The 18,006-nt window shown below is 43.2% G+C and overlaps 1 protein-coding gene across 1 annotated transcript in view; it reads right to left on the reverse strand.

Moving 5' to 3' along the window:
* Positions 1-14,049, reverse strand: part of pcdh1a (protocadherin 1a) — a 100,135-nt gene extending 86,086 nt beyond the window's left edge. The window contains exons 1-2 of the mRNA XM_056285329.1: positions 13,246-14,049; positions 10,058-12,244 (exon numbers count right to left, since the gene is read on the reverse strand). Coding sequence (XP_056141304.1) covers positions 10,058-12,244; positions 13,246-14,040 — 2,982 coding nt within the window. The 5' untranslated portion in view covers positions 14,041-14,049. The remainder of the gene's footprint in view (positions 1-10,057; positions 12,245-13,245) is intronic.
* Between the last annotated feature and the right edge of the window lie 3,957 nt (positions 14,050-18,006).

Consider the following 18,006-nt stretch of genomic DNA (forward strand, 5'->3'; position numbering starts at 1 on the left):
AAAGCCTTTTTAATTGTGTGAAGTTATAATTAGTCCAAATTATCAGCTTCACAAGCAGTCAGCACAGCCATTAAATAAGGAGCAGGCAGGGGCTTTACCTCGACGTGGCCCCGTGTTTCACATCTTGGATGTTGCGTTTTGTCCGAAGGAGGTAGGACACATCATTAAATGCTGTGTGAAAGAAGGTGTCATCTCCAGGGCCCAACTGAGCTAATTATCAACACTTTGGACTGAATGTGAGCCGCTGGTTTCCCGAGCAACCACCATGCAACATCACACATTCAGAGGTGAGGATGAAGGCAAATTAGGGAAGCCTAGATACAGCGACCATTTGTGCAAGTAAAACTTCACGGATAATACTCCATAAAAATTGTCCCAACTGTGCATCAGCTGTGAGGCAAATATGTGAAAACGGGGACACCTATTTCAGCCAGTTATGTAGGTTCTGAATTCCACAGCGTACAAACGAAATTGAGCTACCCATAACTCACTTGCTCTCGGCAGGCGCACATTGTTTCCCAGACAGCAGACTTCCACAGTAAGGCTGAAATCGTTAAGGGCGTGCACGTCACATTATATATGTGCCGCGTCCATGTGCAAGAAAATACAGTAGCATTACTCTATGCACAAATGTGTACATGTGTACGTGTCAAGCTGTCAATACATCTGCTTACTTTGTACATGGTAACAGGTTTGTACACACACACACACACACACACACACACACACACACACACACACACACACACACACACACACACACACACCCTGCAGGTTTCAGATCACAATTGGGCATTGGGGTAAATTGTGCTTTCCCTGTTTATTTGACCCACCCATGGACTGGTGCTGATAACAAGTATACTGGCTTTAATTAGAGCCAGGGGGGATTTAGAGAAAATCAGGAGCATATAGGGAATAACAGTTACCCAGTGTGTACAATAGAACTAAAATCTAGTCAGAATCAGAATCAGAAACAATTTCATCAGCCAAGTGTGTTTATGCATCTTGAGTGAAGCATGAGTATCGGGGGGGGGGGGGGAGTTGCCAGAAGTGTGATGGGGGTTGTTGTCGTTGGGCTGGAGTGGGTGAGGGGTGTGAATTTGTCCCTCTCAAAGCAAAGTAGAAGCCATTCGGGTTCGCAGCCAGGTCTTTGTTTGCCTCAGCATGGGGGGATGATCTTCTGTAGTTCGTGATGTCTTCTAGGCCGCGCCACACTGACGCAGGGTCGTTGGCCGAAAACCTTGTTTTCAGCTTTTCAGTACAGCTTCTTTGAGCCACTCTGATCTCCTTTGTCAGTGAGTTTCTGGCTTGCTTGTACGGGGCTCTATTCCCACTTCCGCAGGCATCCTGCTTGGCCTGGCGAAGCTGTCTTAATCCAGCTGTGAACCATGGTTTATTATTGTTGTATGTGCAGGTCTTTGTATATGCAGGTGTTGCACGTGCAGAAGGACTTTGTTGGCACACACACGTCTTCACAAAAGCCAATGTTGGATGTCACAGTGTCAGTCAGTTCGTCCAGGCTGCCAGTTGCAACTCCAAAAACATTCCCATCAGTGTCTTTATGCATGCTCAATAATCCAGGTAAGGAAATCACAGAAAGTTGAATCGGTGACCTCCAGTCTAAACCGACTGCAGGTACCTCGACCCTAATAAACAACACAGTGGCATACGACGGAAAGCAATGACCAGTTTCATATGCAAATTGCCGTGACCATTGTAACTAGCGTTACAATGGCGATGTGTACTATTTACAGAGGATTGGGGAGTAGTTGCAATCACAGCATTGTAAGATGGTGACAGATGTACTGCACTGAGCTGACGCGTCAGGCCAAGACTTCACAGTCTAAATCCATCTACAGGCCAGTGGCCACTCTTTCAAGGCTGAGGATGTGCACATCCTTAATAGGAAGGAATACTGGTTTGAACGGGGAGTCAAAGAGGCCATCTATGTGAAGAGGGAATGACCATCCTTGAACCGGGGAGGGGGGGGGGGCTAGGAGTACATCTGTCACCTTTTTACAATGCTGTGACTGCAGCTATAACCCAATCCTCTGTGAATAGTACCCATTGCCATTGTAACTCTAGTTAATGGTCACAGCAATTTGCATATGAAACCGATCGTTGTTTTCGGTCGTGATGCCACTGTATTTTTATAAGGGTGGGGATACCTGCAGTTGTTTAACTTCCTGTGACTGCAATCGGTGCAATCAAAACAGTCTTGCAGTACCTGCTTCACCTCACTGGCCCATTTCTTCAGTTTTAACCACAGGCTTTGCAGATTTTAGTCTCTGCCTGTAAGTTGGAATAAGATGAACCAAGCAGTGATCAGAGTGCCCAAAGCTGCTCAGGGGACACAGCGATATGCATCTTTAAAAAATGTGCAGCAGCAGTCCACTGTGTTTTTATCCCTGGTGGGACAACTAATATGTTGTCTATGTTTTGGTCGTTCATGGTTTAATTTTGATCTGTTAAAGTCCCCAAGGATTATAAAAAGTGAGTCTGTATGTTTTTGTTCCAAGCCGGTTATCTGGTCAGCCAGGGTTTGCAGTGCATCATTCACGCTGGCCTTGGGTAGGATGTAAACACCGACCAGCATGAAGCAAGAAAGCTCCCGCGATGAATAAAATGGCTTGCAGTTTATGAACAATGTCTCCAGGTTCAGGCTGCAGCATTTAGGTAACACCGTGACATGTGATGCCTGGGTCCAGACCTTTGAATCCGCCCACCTCACCGAGTCGACTGATTCTGGTGTGTCATCATGAGATGAAACAGCGTTTTCTTGGTTGAAAAAGCGATTATCCAATGAGCGCTGCAAGGGGGGACTAACGATTAGCCAATCAACACCATGGGCAAGACTAACGCCGTTCTCAAGCTGTTGTCAAGCTGTTTTACATATACGACATGTCTTCTCAGTATTGCCCGACATCGTAGTCGCTCCACTGTTAAAACCCCAGCAAAACCCATGTGTTGGCATGGCTACGCATCAGTAGGTGGGTTTCCATTGCAAAATAGAAGCCATTTTAAAAAAAAGTCAACAAAACACAATTGCTAAAGGTCTGTGTTTCCACTGAGTGATGTTATGCGATTAAAGCTGGATTTTCTCCTCTCGCAATAAGGCGACGGATCTCCAAGACCTGACAAGTGTCAGCACGGTGATTTCGATTGCATGCACTGCAATGGCCGTAGTGGTGTTTAAACGAAGGTGACGAGGGCATGTGATGCACGCAATGACGGAAAGGCAAATCCCTGATACCTGGCCACTGCCAGGTATCAGGGATTTATGGGAGGTCAGTGTCCGCAATGATTTTGCAGAGGTCCTGCTGATCCAAAACTTCAAAATGACCCGCTTAACATTTGATGAGTTATGCAATGCAACAGGACCCCTCCTGCCGTATCATGCCCGAGGGAGCCGGTTCCAACCGAGGAGCACATAGCCATCGCTCTTCATAAACTGGCTATCTTGACTTGCAAAATATTGCTTTGTCCAACCATCTAAAAAAAACACCTCTTTCGTGTTATATTTGATTTTTTTTTTAATTCACATATTCCATTGCTCATCGTTTAGTTTAGTTTCAAATTGTGCATTAAGCAGTTTAATGGAAACCCGTCTAGTGTCGATTTAAAATGACATTAGATTCAGGAGTAGTCAACAAGTGCTCAGAGGCCCCTGCTGTTGATCGACCCGGTCACGGCTCTTTTCTGTCCTGGCTCCACAGTGGTGGGATGAACTCCCCGCTGATGTCAGGACAGCGGAGTCGCTGCCCATCTTTCGGCGCAGGTTGAAATCTCACCTCTTCATGAACTACTACCCTGTTACTTGCTCTTAGCACTTATTGTATTCACTCAGTAAAAAAAAAAATCTTTTTCTTGCACTTTTACTTTAGCACTGGTTTTGCTCTTAGATGCTTGTTTAGAGAGAAGATGCACTTATGACCTCTGATGACGAGTAGTTGTCCTGATTTCCTACGTTAAATGCAGTCGCTTTGGATAAAAGCATCGGCTAAATGACTGTAATGTAACGTACACAGGTATTTTTTTCAAATCATAGCCTTTTCTGTGTTTTGGCCTTCATCTACATGGAAACAGCATTTTGAGTCACTAAAATTGACATTTTTTAAAACACCTTCTAAAGTGGAGATTTTTAAAAACTCTGGTTTCTTTGTATAATGATAATAATCATTACATTTTTATACTGCTTTTCTAAACACCCAAAGTGCTTCACATTGAAAGGGTAACTCACTTCACCCACCACCACCAATGTGTAGCACCCACCTGGGTGACGCATGGCAGCCATTTTGCAGCAGAACGCTCGCCACAAATCAGCTTCCAAGCTCCCAATCACAGACACTTTCAAAGTGATGATAAAAGACAGTGAACTAGAGACGGGAAAAGTACCTTGGAATTGTTTTGGACCCTCAGCTGAGGGTTGACAAACACAAAAGGGCCAATCTTCAAACCTCTTGGCAAATCAGATACTGCTTACCATTTCATACAGCTTTAACATGTACGCATGCAAGGATTTCTTTTTTCTCATCTCTAATACTGCATAACCTCTTGGTCTCAGGCATCAGCCTCTGCCATTAAACCACACATATCCCTTTACAATCAAGCTATCAAAGTTTTGGCCAAGAAACAAGAAACCGCTGAGATTTCATCACTGCAATATTCTACAGAAGTATGATCTCAGTTTTGACAATTTCATGAATTACTCTAACCTCACACTTACATTTAAATGTAGCCACCATCTAGCATCATCCATTTTCAAAACTGTCATAACTAGACTTTACTATACTGCCAATAAAACCCGAAATACATCAGGAAGACACTGCAGAATTTGACACTATAAGCCTTCCTTTGCACAACTGAATTCTCAATTAAAGGCGCAACCCTCTGGAATTCCCTGCCTGCCAGTTTAAAGCAGATTCAGGATTTTAAAACGTTTTCCACAACAGTCAAGTCCTGCTTAAACTTGGCTAGAACTGTAATCATAAAACCAACTAGTCATTATTTGTGTACTTGATTTCATGCTGTAAATGTTTTTTGTTTTGTTTTTAATTTGTCTGTTTGTGTGATCATGGGTGGTTGTTTTTGTTTTATTACTATATGAACTGATTTTAAACTGTACCAAGTAATTTTAGTATTTGTTTTAATGCCCATCAGGGACTGGTGTTAGAAATTAGCTCCGGATATACACACGTATACAGTACATCAAACGCTGCTGCTGCTACTGTCAATGTTCTCTGTACTTGCCCATAACAAACATGAAATACAACGGAGCGTTTGGGAAATGACGTCACACCTCCATTCGCGCACGCCCACTGTTGCTTTGTGTAATAAGCATACGCCTGAAACAAACAACATCATCATCATCAAAGGTTGAACCGGTTCATCTGGATACAACGTTTATGGACGTTTCATCACTCAGCTAAGTGACATAGTCAGTCTCGCCTGACTGCAGGTATCCCCAGCCCTTATAAACAAGATGTCAAGACTGAAGGTGTCACTTACTTGAGTGATGAAACGTATCTGTCAATAATGAACCGATCCAACCTTCTTCGAGTTTCTTACCTGGATTATTGAGCATGCGTCAAGACAACAATGGCGGATATGAAGTGTAACGCTACGTTAAGCAGCAGCTCCACCTCGACGAATGACATTTTGCTTTCGGGTTCGCCATGGCACAGTGGGCCGTGTGCCGGAAATTTGTTTGATAACTAAAGGTGAATAAACAGATATCAAATAACTATATATAAAAACTAGCTACTATTGTTTTTGTTTTAAAGTCACTACCGCTACAGGAAAATAAACTCACTACGCATGCTCAGAATATTCTTCCCTGGTATTTGACAACATGGCGTTGATGTAGACTTTATCACCACCTACTGGCCTGGCATGATTGAGCGTTTGTAGTCGTTTTTGTGTTCTCGTGTGTACGGAGATATTTTGTCAGACGAAGGTCGTGTGAACATTTTTTTTAATGGAGGGGAGTGTAAACTACTAATAAGACACGTTAGCCCCTAGCTAACGGGTCTGACCCTTTAGCCGAGCGGTTAGTGATGTCGCCTTGTGGTGCAGTACACCCCGTATCGAATCCCGCACCGGGCAAGAAAATAACCGGTTACAGGAGAAATATTAATGTAAAACAGTATTTGTGTAGGTGTGGACTAGGCCTCAGGCAGATACGTTGGTCTCTAGTGGGTGCTTAGGGAAATCGGATCCCCCCGCCGCCCCCACGGAAATAGGTTAGAGTGGAGTCAATGTCAGACTCAAGATGGAAATGGAGTGTAACGAGCTGACAGTTCTGTCTGATATCAGGTAATGACATCTGTACACCAACTTTCGTTTCTATAGAGGCAATTTCCTCCACCCTTCGCTTTCCCTGATCCATTCCGTTACGCGATCCGCTCGGTGTAGTCGGAAGCCCAGCAGGTGTAATCTACTGGGATGAATCCGCTACGTCAGGTTTCAGTGAAACAAGGGGTGCCCGAACGTGCAAAGTCCTTCTTCGCCCCGTTGAGGAGAAAACAGCTCGCCCATTTTGTTTGGGCGTGGTAGCGGAAGTTCGCCAGGTGAATCGCTGGGGGCGCAGTTCGAAATCTCCCGCTGTCTGCGCCTCGGCGGCGCACCGGCGGAACAAGGGCGTGTCTGGAGGTGGGCGTGTCGAGGTGGCTCCAGGCCGCAGCCGAACCGTATTGCAATGTTAAGCAGTTCTTCTCTAGTGAGTGAGTGACCGAGCACACAGAGAATAAACAAAAAGCAAAGAACGTTCTAGAGCTCGCTGTACCGAGGCTGCCACCCACGGCGCCATCAGCTCTTTTATTCTCGATCATATTGTAACGTGCATGGATAAGAAGACACGCTGGCTACTGGCTGGAGAGTCCAACCCTTGAGTCGAGCGGTTAGCGATGTCTCCTGCGTGCGGGCGATACAGGTTCGCTTCCCAGCCGCGGCAGTTCCTGTGGTTGCGTTGTCCCCTGAATTCGCTACAATATCAAGAAACGCAACAATTAAGTAACTGTTTGTGTATCTAGAATAAATATTTGCAAATGTGCTTTTGGTTTTCTACACGTCTATTGAAATATGCAATCCCACAAGTTGTAATTATCGATTCCAAAGTGGAGAACCTCTGTTCACAGCACAGACACCTGTCTGCGTTTCCACTGAACAGCCATTGTTGAGAGAAGTGTTAATTAAAGCAAGGGCACCACTCAACATCTGTTACATCACTAGGCAGTGACTTTCATTATTTATTTTGGTCAATCTGTTCATCCCGATGTGTGAGGGGGGTACTATACATGAGGTAACATCTGCTGAGATATGTCACATGAGTTTTAACATCTGCCCATGTTTTTACACAGGCTGTCAGTCACCTGAATCATGTCTCATGCAGTTTACATTATCACAGTGAGAAACCACAAACACAATCCTGCACCGAGAGCCGGTAGACAGCTTACATCTGCGCTACACTTCCAAACGATCCCTCTTCTAAGCAAAAGGTTCACATTTAAACACGGAGACTGACATTATACATATTTATCCAAACATACTGTCTTGTTTAGAGTCATTCTGGTCCCTTATGCTGCCCATCAAAAAGACGGTGGTGACTGTAGGTGACTGTTCTCTTAACTGACTCCACCTACAAAGGCCTCTGATCACCGAAGCTGTCAGCACACATCTGCTGTGACTCCCTACCAGCCGACTTGTATTGACGAACTCGGAAGCCAGATATGTAATAAACTGAGCCACATATACTCAATATGCACAAGGCAAACCAACAAGTTTTCGGCTTCCATGTCTATTATTAACTCGTTAACTATTTTTGTCTGGGTGATTATGAAACACTTGGAAATTTGTCAACAACACAGGCAAATTGCATTTGGTCATTATAAAGTAAAGCATGGCAAAACTTCATACTTGCTTGTCACAGATTATTCTTGGGCTGAAAATGTATGCGTTAAAGGTTGTATGCAACTGCAACCTGATGTGTGGAAATGGCATGTTAGTGCATGTACACTGGGTACCTTCTGTGCAGGCAAGGGCAGATCTGGGGGGGGGTTGGCTCAGGGGTGGCCATGTCCACCCTTAATAAATACATGGGCCTTGTTGGCCTGTACCCCCCCCCCCAGCAAACACATAAACACAAACACACTCAAAGGCACACACGCATACACACATGCACAAAGGCACACTCAAAGACACATTTGCAGATGGCACAGAAATCTACAGATGCACTGGCTCTTTATCCCTACTCTCTATATTTTTTCTCCATTTGTAATCCCCTCCAAGTCTATTAATATTTCTGTTTCCATGGCAGTGCCAAGCAGTGCCAAATATTGAAAAGATAAGACAAGATAAGAGCATAAGGAGTTAAGAGATAAGAGCAAGCGACCTGCAGAGATCAGAGCGCTGGAGGTCAGGCAGAGGAACAGAAGTAAGTCACTGATGCATGGGCCATCCCCACGCCGCTCACCTCCACTGCCACATGGCTGGATTAATTAATCATAAAAAACAATAACAACAAAAACAGCACAAAGAGACAGGCTAGACCAGACCCTTCATGTCCTCATACCGGTCACCCACATATACTGGACACGTCAATATGTCCAACTCCGTGAGAACCAATCCCTCTGAGTTTTTTTTTGCATATTTTGATACCTGGACCAGATCATTTTTACAGCTATTTGTTTACACTCAGCTTTTACACCCCAAGGCAAGTTAAATAGGAGCAACATAAATACCAAGACAAACATGTCACTGCAGTTTATGCTGAGGGAAATGATTGACAATACTTGTGTATTTTTTTGGGGGGTAGACTCGGATGTATTCAGTAATCACAGTTTGCAAGTGTGAATATAAAGGGAAACACTAAAAATATTCTTTTAACATGGGTGTAAACAAATCATTCTTAAAATCAAACCGAGGGCAATCATAAAATCCGTTTGTTTACGTAAGCAAAGTCACAGCTGGATCACAGATGTTTGTTGTTTTTTTTTTGGTTTTGATTTCAGCGGGGAAAAGAAATAACGGAAAACAGATTTACTCCAACATATCAGTTATATGTTGAAGGACAGTTTAATCTTTTACTGTTAAACTGAATTCATTTCTCTGTTAGCGAAAAAAGACCGTGGAGACAAGCTTATGCCACCAGAGTATGTAAGGTCACACTGACCTACGGTTTCATAGAGAGAGGCAACCGAGAAAGTAGAAAAACGATGACGGGGAGAAATACATGGTAAAAACTTGAGGATAATTTAACACTTTTCAGTTTCATGTATAATCCATAATATCAGACTCCCTTGCATGTGAAAGCTCCAACTTATATGGATCTAGTATGAGGATGCGAGTTCGTGCTTGATCTGTTTATTATAAGTACAAGAATATGGAGATACCTATTTATCAAACCACTTTCCTTTTATATTTATGGACTGTATATAAGTGCATGTAAGTGGGAGGACATGGGATTTTTTCCCCCAATAATTTATTGCTTACTGTGCCAGAAGTTGACTTGTGTCTTCCTTTCACTTTCAATAAGTAAGGGAGCCTGAGGGTGATGTGGCCTGCAGGCGGCAGTGGCAGTGATAAACAAGTGATATATGACTGTGTAATATGTTGATCTGTCAGATATGTCAATAGTCGGGAGACTGTTCAGGGACTGATCGTGGCATTCTTATTGCTTTATTACATTTAATTGTAACATTTTGTTTTGCTGTTTGTTGGTGTCACTTTTTTGAACTTTTAAATTAATATGTATGTATGTATGTATGTATGTATGTATGTATGTATGTATGTATGTATCTAGCCATCTATCAGGATTTTATTGCTCTCATTACAATTAAAGACATCGTTCTCTCGTATCTAGTGCCAGGGGGACAGATTTTTTCCATATTGAAAGTCATTAGATTGTTCCATGCCACAAGAACGGTATACCGTATGTGAAAGGTGGTATTCATTCCCCTTATATCCCTCTATATATTGATCCTCTGTAAGCAACACAATGCATGACAACCTCAACAGACAGGGAGAGTGGCTAATATTCATAAACAAACGTGGCTTTTACCTGTTTGTTGGTGTACTTTGGTTGGCCAGTCTTGTAGCTGTAATCTGAGTACTGGTCAGAGCCAGTAGAATTATCGTCTCCTCCTGTTCCTACAAAGGTGTTGGTGGCTGGAAGGTCCTGGACAGCCTGATGCTTCTGAGAGGCTGAGGGTGACTGGGCCTGCAGCTGGATGGAAGGTAAGGGGGAATTGGAGCGATAGTGCCTGCCTATATCAGGGCTTCCAGGAGAATATGTTAGGGGCAGGTGGATCCTGGGACTATCACTAACTCCATCAAGGTTGAACTTAAGACTCTTTTGAAGGCTGACTTCTTCCTCTTCGCCAAGAGTTTTGGGGGACTTTGGGGGCTTTCCTTTCCTCCCTTGTTTACTTTTCCCATTCTTTGGTGCCTGTTTTGGGGCATATAGGTCCTTTGACTCTTTCTTACCGGCCTGGTAACCACTCTTTGTCTCTCTGTGGATGCGATGTCTAATAAATACAACCACCAAGATTAACATCACAACGCCGGCCACACCAGCAAGGCTGCCATACAGAATGTTACTGCGCTGAGCAGCGAAACCACTGTCGGGGTCACCAGCAATGTCTCTGTCCAACGGTGTGTAGAGACTGTGTCCTACTAGTGCCTCAACCAAGCTCACATTTGAAATGGTTTCATTGATGTAGATGTGAACCAGAGCAGTGGTGTGACGTGCAGGCTTGCCCCTGTCACTCACCCGGACCACCAAGCGATGTAGCCCACCGTGTTTTCTGGTCAATTCTTTAGCCAGAGTGATCTCTCCATCGGAGGGGGAGATGTGGAATAACTGGTAAGGGTTTCCACCAGTGATACTGAAGGCCAGCTCTGCATTAGGCCCACTGTCCAGGTCTTCGGCCTCCACTACTTCCACATGGCTATCTGGGGAAGCAAGGGGGGACAAATGCCTGAAAGAGGAATTGGATGGCTTGGTGACCACGGGGTCATTGTCATTTTCATCAAGCACGTTGATAGTAACACCAACATATGAAGATCTGGGAGGCTCCCCTCCATCCACTGCTTTCAAACGGAAGGTGTAACTGCTCTCCTTCTCTCTGTCAAAAGATATGCTGGAGAGAATAGTGCCTGTGCCATTTTGCACCACAAACTTCCCCCCATCAGGCTCAACTGAGAGGTGAACACGCGCATTTTCACCCTTGTCCACATCTAAAACTGTAACCATGCCAACAGGACTGAGAGGAGGCATGTTCTCCAAGACGGAGAAGCTATAGCCACTCAACATAAACTTGGGGTCATTGTCATTTCGGTCAAGAACTTTAATCATGACGGTTGCTGTTCCTTTATGGCTGGGGGACCCTTTGTCAGCTGCAGTTACCTGGAACTCATAGTGTTCTTTATGTTCTCGATCAAGAGGGCTTCGGGCTCTTATTTCTCCTGAATTTGGGTCAATTTCAAAAAGGCCCTTGATGGATGAGTCTGAAACAATGCTATAGAGGAGTTCTGCATTGGTGCCACTGTCAGCATCCGAAGCCGTCAAATCCACAACCTTCTCCCCCGGTTGGTTCTCCTCAGCAAAATCTACCTTAAACAGGGTTGGTGAGAATATTGGAGAGTTATCATTCACATCAGTCACCTGCACCTTTAAAGAGTTTGTACTAGAGAGGGCTGGGTTGCCAGAATCTACAGCAACAATTGCCACACGATAATCCCTTATTCTTTCGTAATCAAGAGGGGTGGTGGTCTGCAGGAAATACTTGCGCTTGTTGTCACTGGAAGAGTCACTGGCAGGGCGCAACTGGAAGGGCACATCACCTGCTACCACACAGGTGACCACAGCATTCTCGCCTTCATCCCTATCAGACACTTGCACCAAGGCTACGGCTGTTCCCACTGGCATGTCCTCTGATATGTTCGCCACCCCTTCACTGTGAGTCACAAGACCGATGCCACGTATTTCCACAGCTGGAGCATTGTCATTTTGATCAGTTACCTCAATAGTTACAAAGGTCTTGGAACTTTTAGGCTGTGGACCTTTATCCCTTGCGACCACGTAGAAAGACAAGCTGCTGATTTCCTCCCTATCCAGTGATCCTTTGACATAGATAATTCCAGTGGACCGATCGATTCGGAGAAGTTTTGGCACTGGGTCTAATGCTTGATGAAGAGTGTACTCAATTTCTCCATTAGGGCCCATGTCAGAGTCATTTGCTTTCACCTAAAATCGAAAGGAACGTCAACAGTTAGAGATTTAAACTGGAGGCAACAACTTGCTGATATTCTTTCAAAAAACAATTGACAGAGACAGATAGCTGAAGGAATGGATTGCCATAATAAGTGTTTATCAATATTTGGTACAGCACTTGTGGGTAGCTGTTATTATAGGAACATTTAACTTGCATATTTAACTTTAAATTCCTGCTTTTGAAGGTTAACTAATTTTCTTTTTCTTTTTTGTTCATTTTTTTTATTTTGTTATGTTTTCACAATATAATGAGAGCCAGAAAATTGCCATATTCGGTCACATGAAAATATATAACATAACATTTAGGATGTTCATCAATAATCATTAGCAGCACTAATTATTTAGCCCTGAATAATTATATTGTATAATATGAATATGTTCATGTAATTTTAATTATGTATTACTAAATATTAAATTCTAATGCCAATTTAATGCAGCTATTAAAAAAATAAAGAACACTAAACCAAACACTAAGAAGCTTAATTAACAGCACGTACAGATAATGCTCATGTTATCAGGTTACCATGTTAAATATCACTGCAAATAAAATGTATATCCATCGACTATAACACGTTTTAAGAATATGAATAAATGAGGATATGCCTGGATGACTTCCTTGTGGTCTTGTTCTCAGGGCTGTTTTGATCCTAAGCTGGTCGTATAAGAAAGATGGTGACTCCGTTTTAAAACAGCCCAACAAAACTAAAGGTGGATTTCTCAGATTTGGTGTTACAAATGAAATCGACAGTATGTCAGAGGAAAAATCAGAAAGTTCAATTGTCAACATTTTGAAAAATTAGCCACTTTGATGGATAAATGAGGTTTGTTTTTGTTTTGTTTTTTTTGTTTTTTTGATAATGCAGAGAGTATCATAAAATAGCGACTCAAGATTCGATTGGTCACCAAAAGGGGTGATTTGAGCAAATATCAAAAGCATAGGGCACACAAGAGGATTAATGGTAATACCACCTCACCTGCAGCACAGAGTGCCCAACAGGGCTGTTCTCTGACACTTCTGCCTCATAAGTAGACCTCTCAAACTTGGGAGCATTGTCATTGGCATCGGTGACCACCACTCTCAGCAAAGCGCTGCTTTGGCGCTGTGGGTTTCCTCCATCCACTGCCTTGATGGTCAGGTCATAGGAATCTTTTAACTCACGGTCTAGGCTGCCCAGGACGATGAGCTGGGGAAGCTTCTCACCCCTGTCCTCAGCTACCTGCAGGCCAAAGAGAGTTGCTGCATCTGGCCCTGCTGTCAGGGCATAGTCAGCCACACCATTCCTCTCCGAGTCCCGGTCTGTAGCTAGGGGTATGGAGAAGAGCGCCCCCATATGTGTGTTCTCAGGGACGGAGATAGTGAGTACGGAAGAGGGGAATTGGGGTGTGTTGTCATTGATGTCCTGTACCTCAATCCGACCCTCAACGAGCCGTGGGCTCTGGTTTTGGATCAGGTCCGTCACCGACACTTCGAATTCGAGGTAGCAGGGCTTCCCTTTAGTCTGGGTCCGACAGTCCCTCAGGGTCTCTCTGTCTATGGGGATCTCTGTGGTGAAGATATCTCCCGTTTTTCCATCAACACGAAGGTACGGGGCCCCCACCTCCAATTTATAAAGGTGACCCGAGTCTGGCAGACCCTGGTCTGCTGCCAGGCTACCTATGAGGGTGTTTGGGGGTTGCTCCTCTTGGACCCTGTACAGGATACTGCCTGCAGCCAAGCCACAGTCCAACACTAGAGCCCACAACAGGATGGTTCCCCAATTCAATTCCATTAGGTCATCTGCTGATCTGCCTGTGAAATGAACAGAAGGGAAATTTTTGTTAAAACAATCTTTACTTTCAAATGTTCCTGTGTGAAGATTCAGACACATCAGGTTTGTTGCATATGAATATACTTTTGAGACAATGTGATATCCAGAGGACATAACTCTATGTAGGCGATGATGCTATCACTGGTGTGATGTGGCTACCAAACTGCTCTTACCAGTGAGCCGTAAAGACCAGAATGATGAATGTAATCATCAGAATAATCTTGAATCCTTTCCATACTCAACTTTTTTTTTACCTATTATAACTCTAAACTGTAAAATGGCACGACGCCACATTGTCAATAAGACGCATCCCAACATACAGCCTGCAAGCACAGTATAATAATTAGCAAAGCAAATTAGTGTGGCAAATCCCTGGTTTTTTCTCCCTTCCTTTTATATATATTTTCAACAGCAAAAGGAAATGAGACATTTTCAAAACGCGAAAACATAATGACTCTGTGGTTTCCTTTCTGTCACAGAGCTTTAATGAATGCCTCTTTTGTTTAAGTTTCACACTGTAGAAATCTGAAGCGTTGCGATAGAGAGCAAACTTGAGGGCACTGATTGGCATATTCAGAAGGGTCTAATATTGTCAACGCTAAAATGACTTGCGCTGTATTTCAGCATCCGTTCAAAATCTCAAAATCTCACACCGTCTTGAAAGACCGCAAATTAGACTCCCGGACATCATTAGGTTCGCGAGAACTGCAGGGTGTCTAAGGACAGGCCTGGATTTTCTGACTCTCGCTGATTTATTACCCGAGGTCTCTGACAACCAAGTCGTGGGTAAAGCTCACTGTCTAGAGGCGGCAAAGCCATGTCAGCTCATGTAGAATATGTAACCAGAGGGTCTCAGTGTTATCACCGATTGCAGCTTGCAACAATGCACAATGTAGCCATTTCCATCTCTGCTACGTTGACACTGACTAATTGAAACACTGTAATCATCACGTTTGATTCCAAACCTGCTATGTCACCTCATTAATTACTATCCCCTGTACCACTTCCCTCTTTGATCTCAATGACCAAAGGCTAAAGAATACTGACTTTGTTCATACTGCAAATTCTTCCAGACTAATATTACTTAATTTACGTGAGTTAATACTTCTAATGGGGACTTGAAATGGGAGCAGGCTTTTGAGAGGGGTATTATCAAGGTACAATGGCTTGAAAAACCTGTGCGCGCATGTGCGTGCGTGTGCTTAAAGGTGGTTCCAGTTTCTGCGTCCTCGGTTCAAGTCGCACCCAAACACTAACGGTGTATTTGTGTGCGAGAGAGAAAGCGATAGGGCGCACAAAGCCAGTCTATAAGTATACGTGAATATGGGCAGACAGTGCACTGTTTCACCCTTGAATCAATATTTTTTTTTTCCTGCCCGTCCTAGCAAGACACATTTTAAAGAACAGAGCAAATACGTATTAAGATCGACAGCCGAACACAAATATACAGAAATCCAACGAGGGTCCCGATACCCCTGAATCTGTTAAAATTGGAAGTGCAGTTTATTGACGTACTAATTGCTGAGGTATTGACGTGTCCCTTTTTACGTGTGCGGGAGAGCCCCCAGCCGATGTGTCTTGAATAGTGAGTGTGTGCATCTGCATGTGTGCAATTCAGGCAGGGGTAAAAAGCGTCGACAGACTGACAAATGCAAAACAAGACACACTTCCCTAAACCTGACACTGACAAGTAACATCTCGACACGTCGATCGGTATTTGAATAACACCTATCACAACAACATATCAATTGTGATTGAAGCAGTATATTCTATTAACAACGTACATTAATGCCCCCTAAAATAGATCAACAATCTGATCAAATAGATAAAAATGAATGGATAAAAATGGTGGGCTACCTTGAAAAAGTGATTTCTGGCACGAAAAAAAAAAAAGAAAAAAGGTTCAATCTTCCGTTTTTGTGAATGACAAAATCATATAAACGTTTTTTTTTAACCGCAATCTACAACAATCACTTTCATTACGGTCACCTGTGTAATGAATAGGCCTGATTTGGTAGTGACATGATTGTTATGCTTGATGACATTCATGACTTAACTTCCAGTTGGCTCTGTGCCTGTCTTCCAGATGGCAATACGCCTGCCAGCTACGGTGAATTGATGTCCCTTTTCTTTGTTTACATTTACATTAAAATTCATGGTACTGGTGAAATATGCATTTTGCCATCAGTCAGTATCTGCTAGCTGTTGAATATTATAGACATCCTGCCTTTAGGTCCTTATCCCACATTTCTGAGCTCTCTCGTGGACATCTTAATCGAAGACCTGACAGCCGGTAGGAGTGTCTTATTCCCAACTCAATGCACTTCAAGGCGGTGGGGAACGGGAAAGTGTGCCGAGGTATTTCACCAGTCAAGTACATTACAGCATGACACTTCTAAGATTAGGCTTCTGTAATGTTCACTCACTGTGAAACAAAATGGATGAAATGAAAATGCTGACCAAGACTAAGAATGACTTGTCCTGCATTTCAGCGGGGTTTTTTTCTCCCTGCAAATCTTGGTTATCAGCTGCTATCCCAGATGGTGTTGTAGACCTGCAAGACAACAAGCTGATTCAGGTGGACAGAGATACAGGACTCAGCAGGAAGACAAGGGAGGAGGCTGGTATTTTCATATTAACAAATAAAGATTAGTGTTGAAATGTGTGGGTCATATCACAGTTCTCCTCAATCAGACTATAGGCTATCAACTATGCTTTCACAATTCCCAGTTGTATGCACAATGCCCAGTTTTTCCTTGCAGGTATGCAGGAATGACAATTACAGGGACAAGTCGACTCATTTGAAATCAGACATTGCAAATCTGCAGTCATCATTAGGGGAGACTGAATAGTGTACACTGTGGAGTTCATTGCAAAAATAAACTATCTTATGCCCACCTGACAAACTTTACAGAAAGTAAAGACCACATATTTACAACATTAAAGGTAGCTGTTCAAATTGATCCTACATGAAGAAGAAAAAAATATATAGAAATCACAACAGTTTAAAAAAGGTAGACTCACAAAACCTGCCCAGCTTCTTAGATAACGTGACTAGCTGATCAATGAGTTTAACATAAAGCTGAAAGAAGAAGAAGAAGAATGTGTGCCTCTATATTTCCATTTGTGAGGAACATGCCATGCAAGGATGACCACTATCAAGGCCAACAGTGCTAAGCCAGGGCTAACTAAGGAGTTGAGGATCCTAAAGAGCAAAAACAGGAGTCGACTCACCAGTTGGGAAATGGTAAAGAACGTACCAATCCCAAATCAAACTCAGTAAGGGAATCAGGAGCACCAAGTTTGAGTTAAAAAATCTGACTGGAGAATGATTTTGTCAACAAAGGTTTACATGCAATGCGGCTGCAGCTGAACGATACTGAGAAAACGCCACACTGCAGTATTTTAAGTTTTTACAATATGTATTGCATTATTACAAAATAAAATCAAGTTACGCAATTTCACCAAATATATGAAGCGTTTAACTTTCAAAACTCTATTAGCAAAGAATTGCTCACTTTAACAACTATTAGGGTGATTTCAGGGGGGAAATGAGGCAGGAGCACAAAAAGTAATCAAATTAAGACTAAATTGTAGTGTTTGTCAGATGCGCTAGAATGTCTTAATTCAAGAATCAGAAAAAGCTGACCTTGCTAGATTTCGTTTTCTATCAAGCAAAAAGTGTTTTAGCTTAAAATGACTAATGGGCCCAACTTGTCTTCCACTGCATCCTTTGTGATGTGACTGTTGCTCATGTACAGTATAGTGCAATGCCGATTCTGAAACAACATCTTTTTCAGCCCTAAATGTGACCCACACTTAACACACTTGCACACTTTCCCATAACACTCTGTTACAGGGGAAGACCCAGCTACATCCTCCCATGTACACCCTTCCAATACACTTGCCAACAACAAAAATTATTCC

The sequence above is a fragment of the Lampris incognitus genome, chromosome 8 (assembly GCF_029633865.1).
Source record: "Lampris incognitus isolate fLamInc1 chromosome 8, fLamInc1.hap2, whole genome shotgun sequence".
In the NCBI taxonomy this organism is placed as follows: Eukaryota; Metazoa; Chordata; class Actinopteri; order Lampriformes; family Lampridae; genus Lampris; species Lampris incognitus.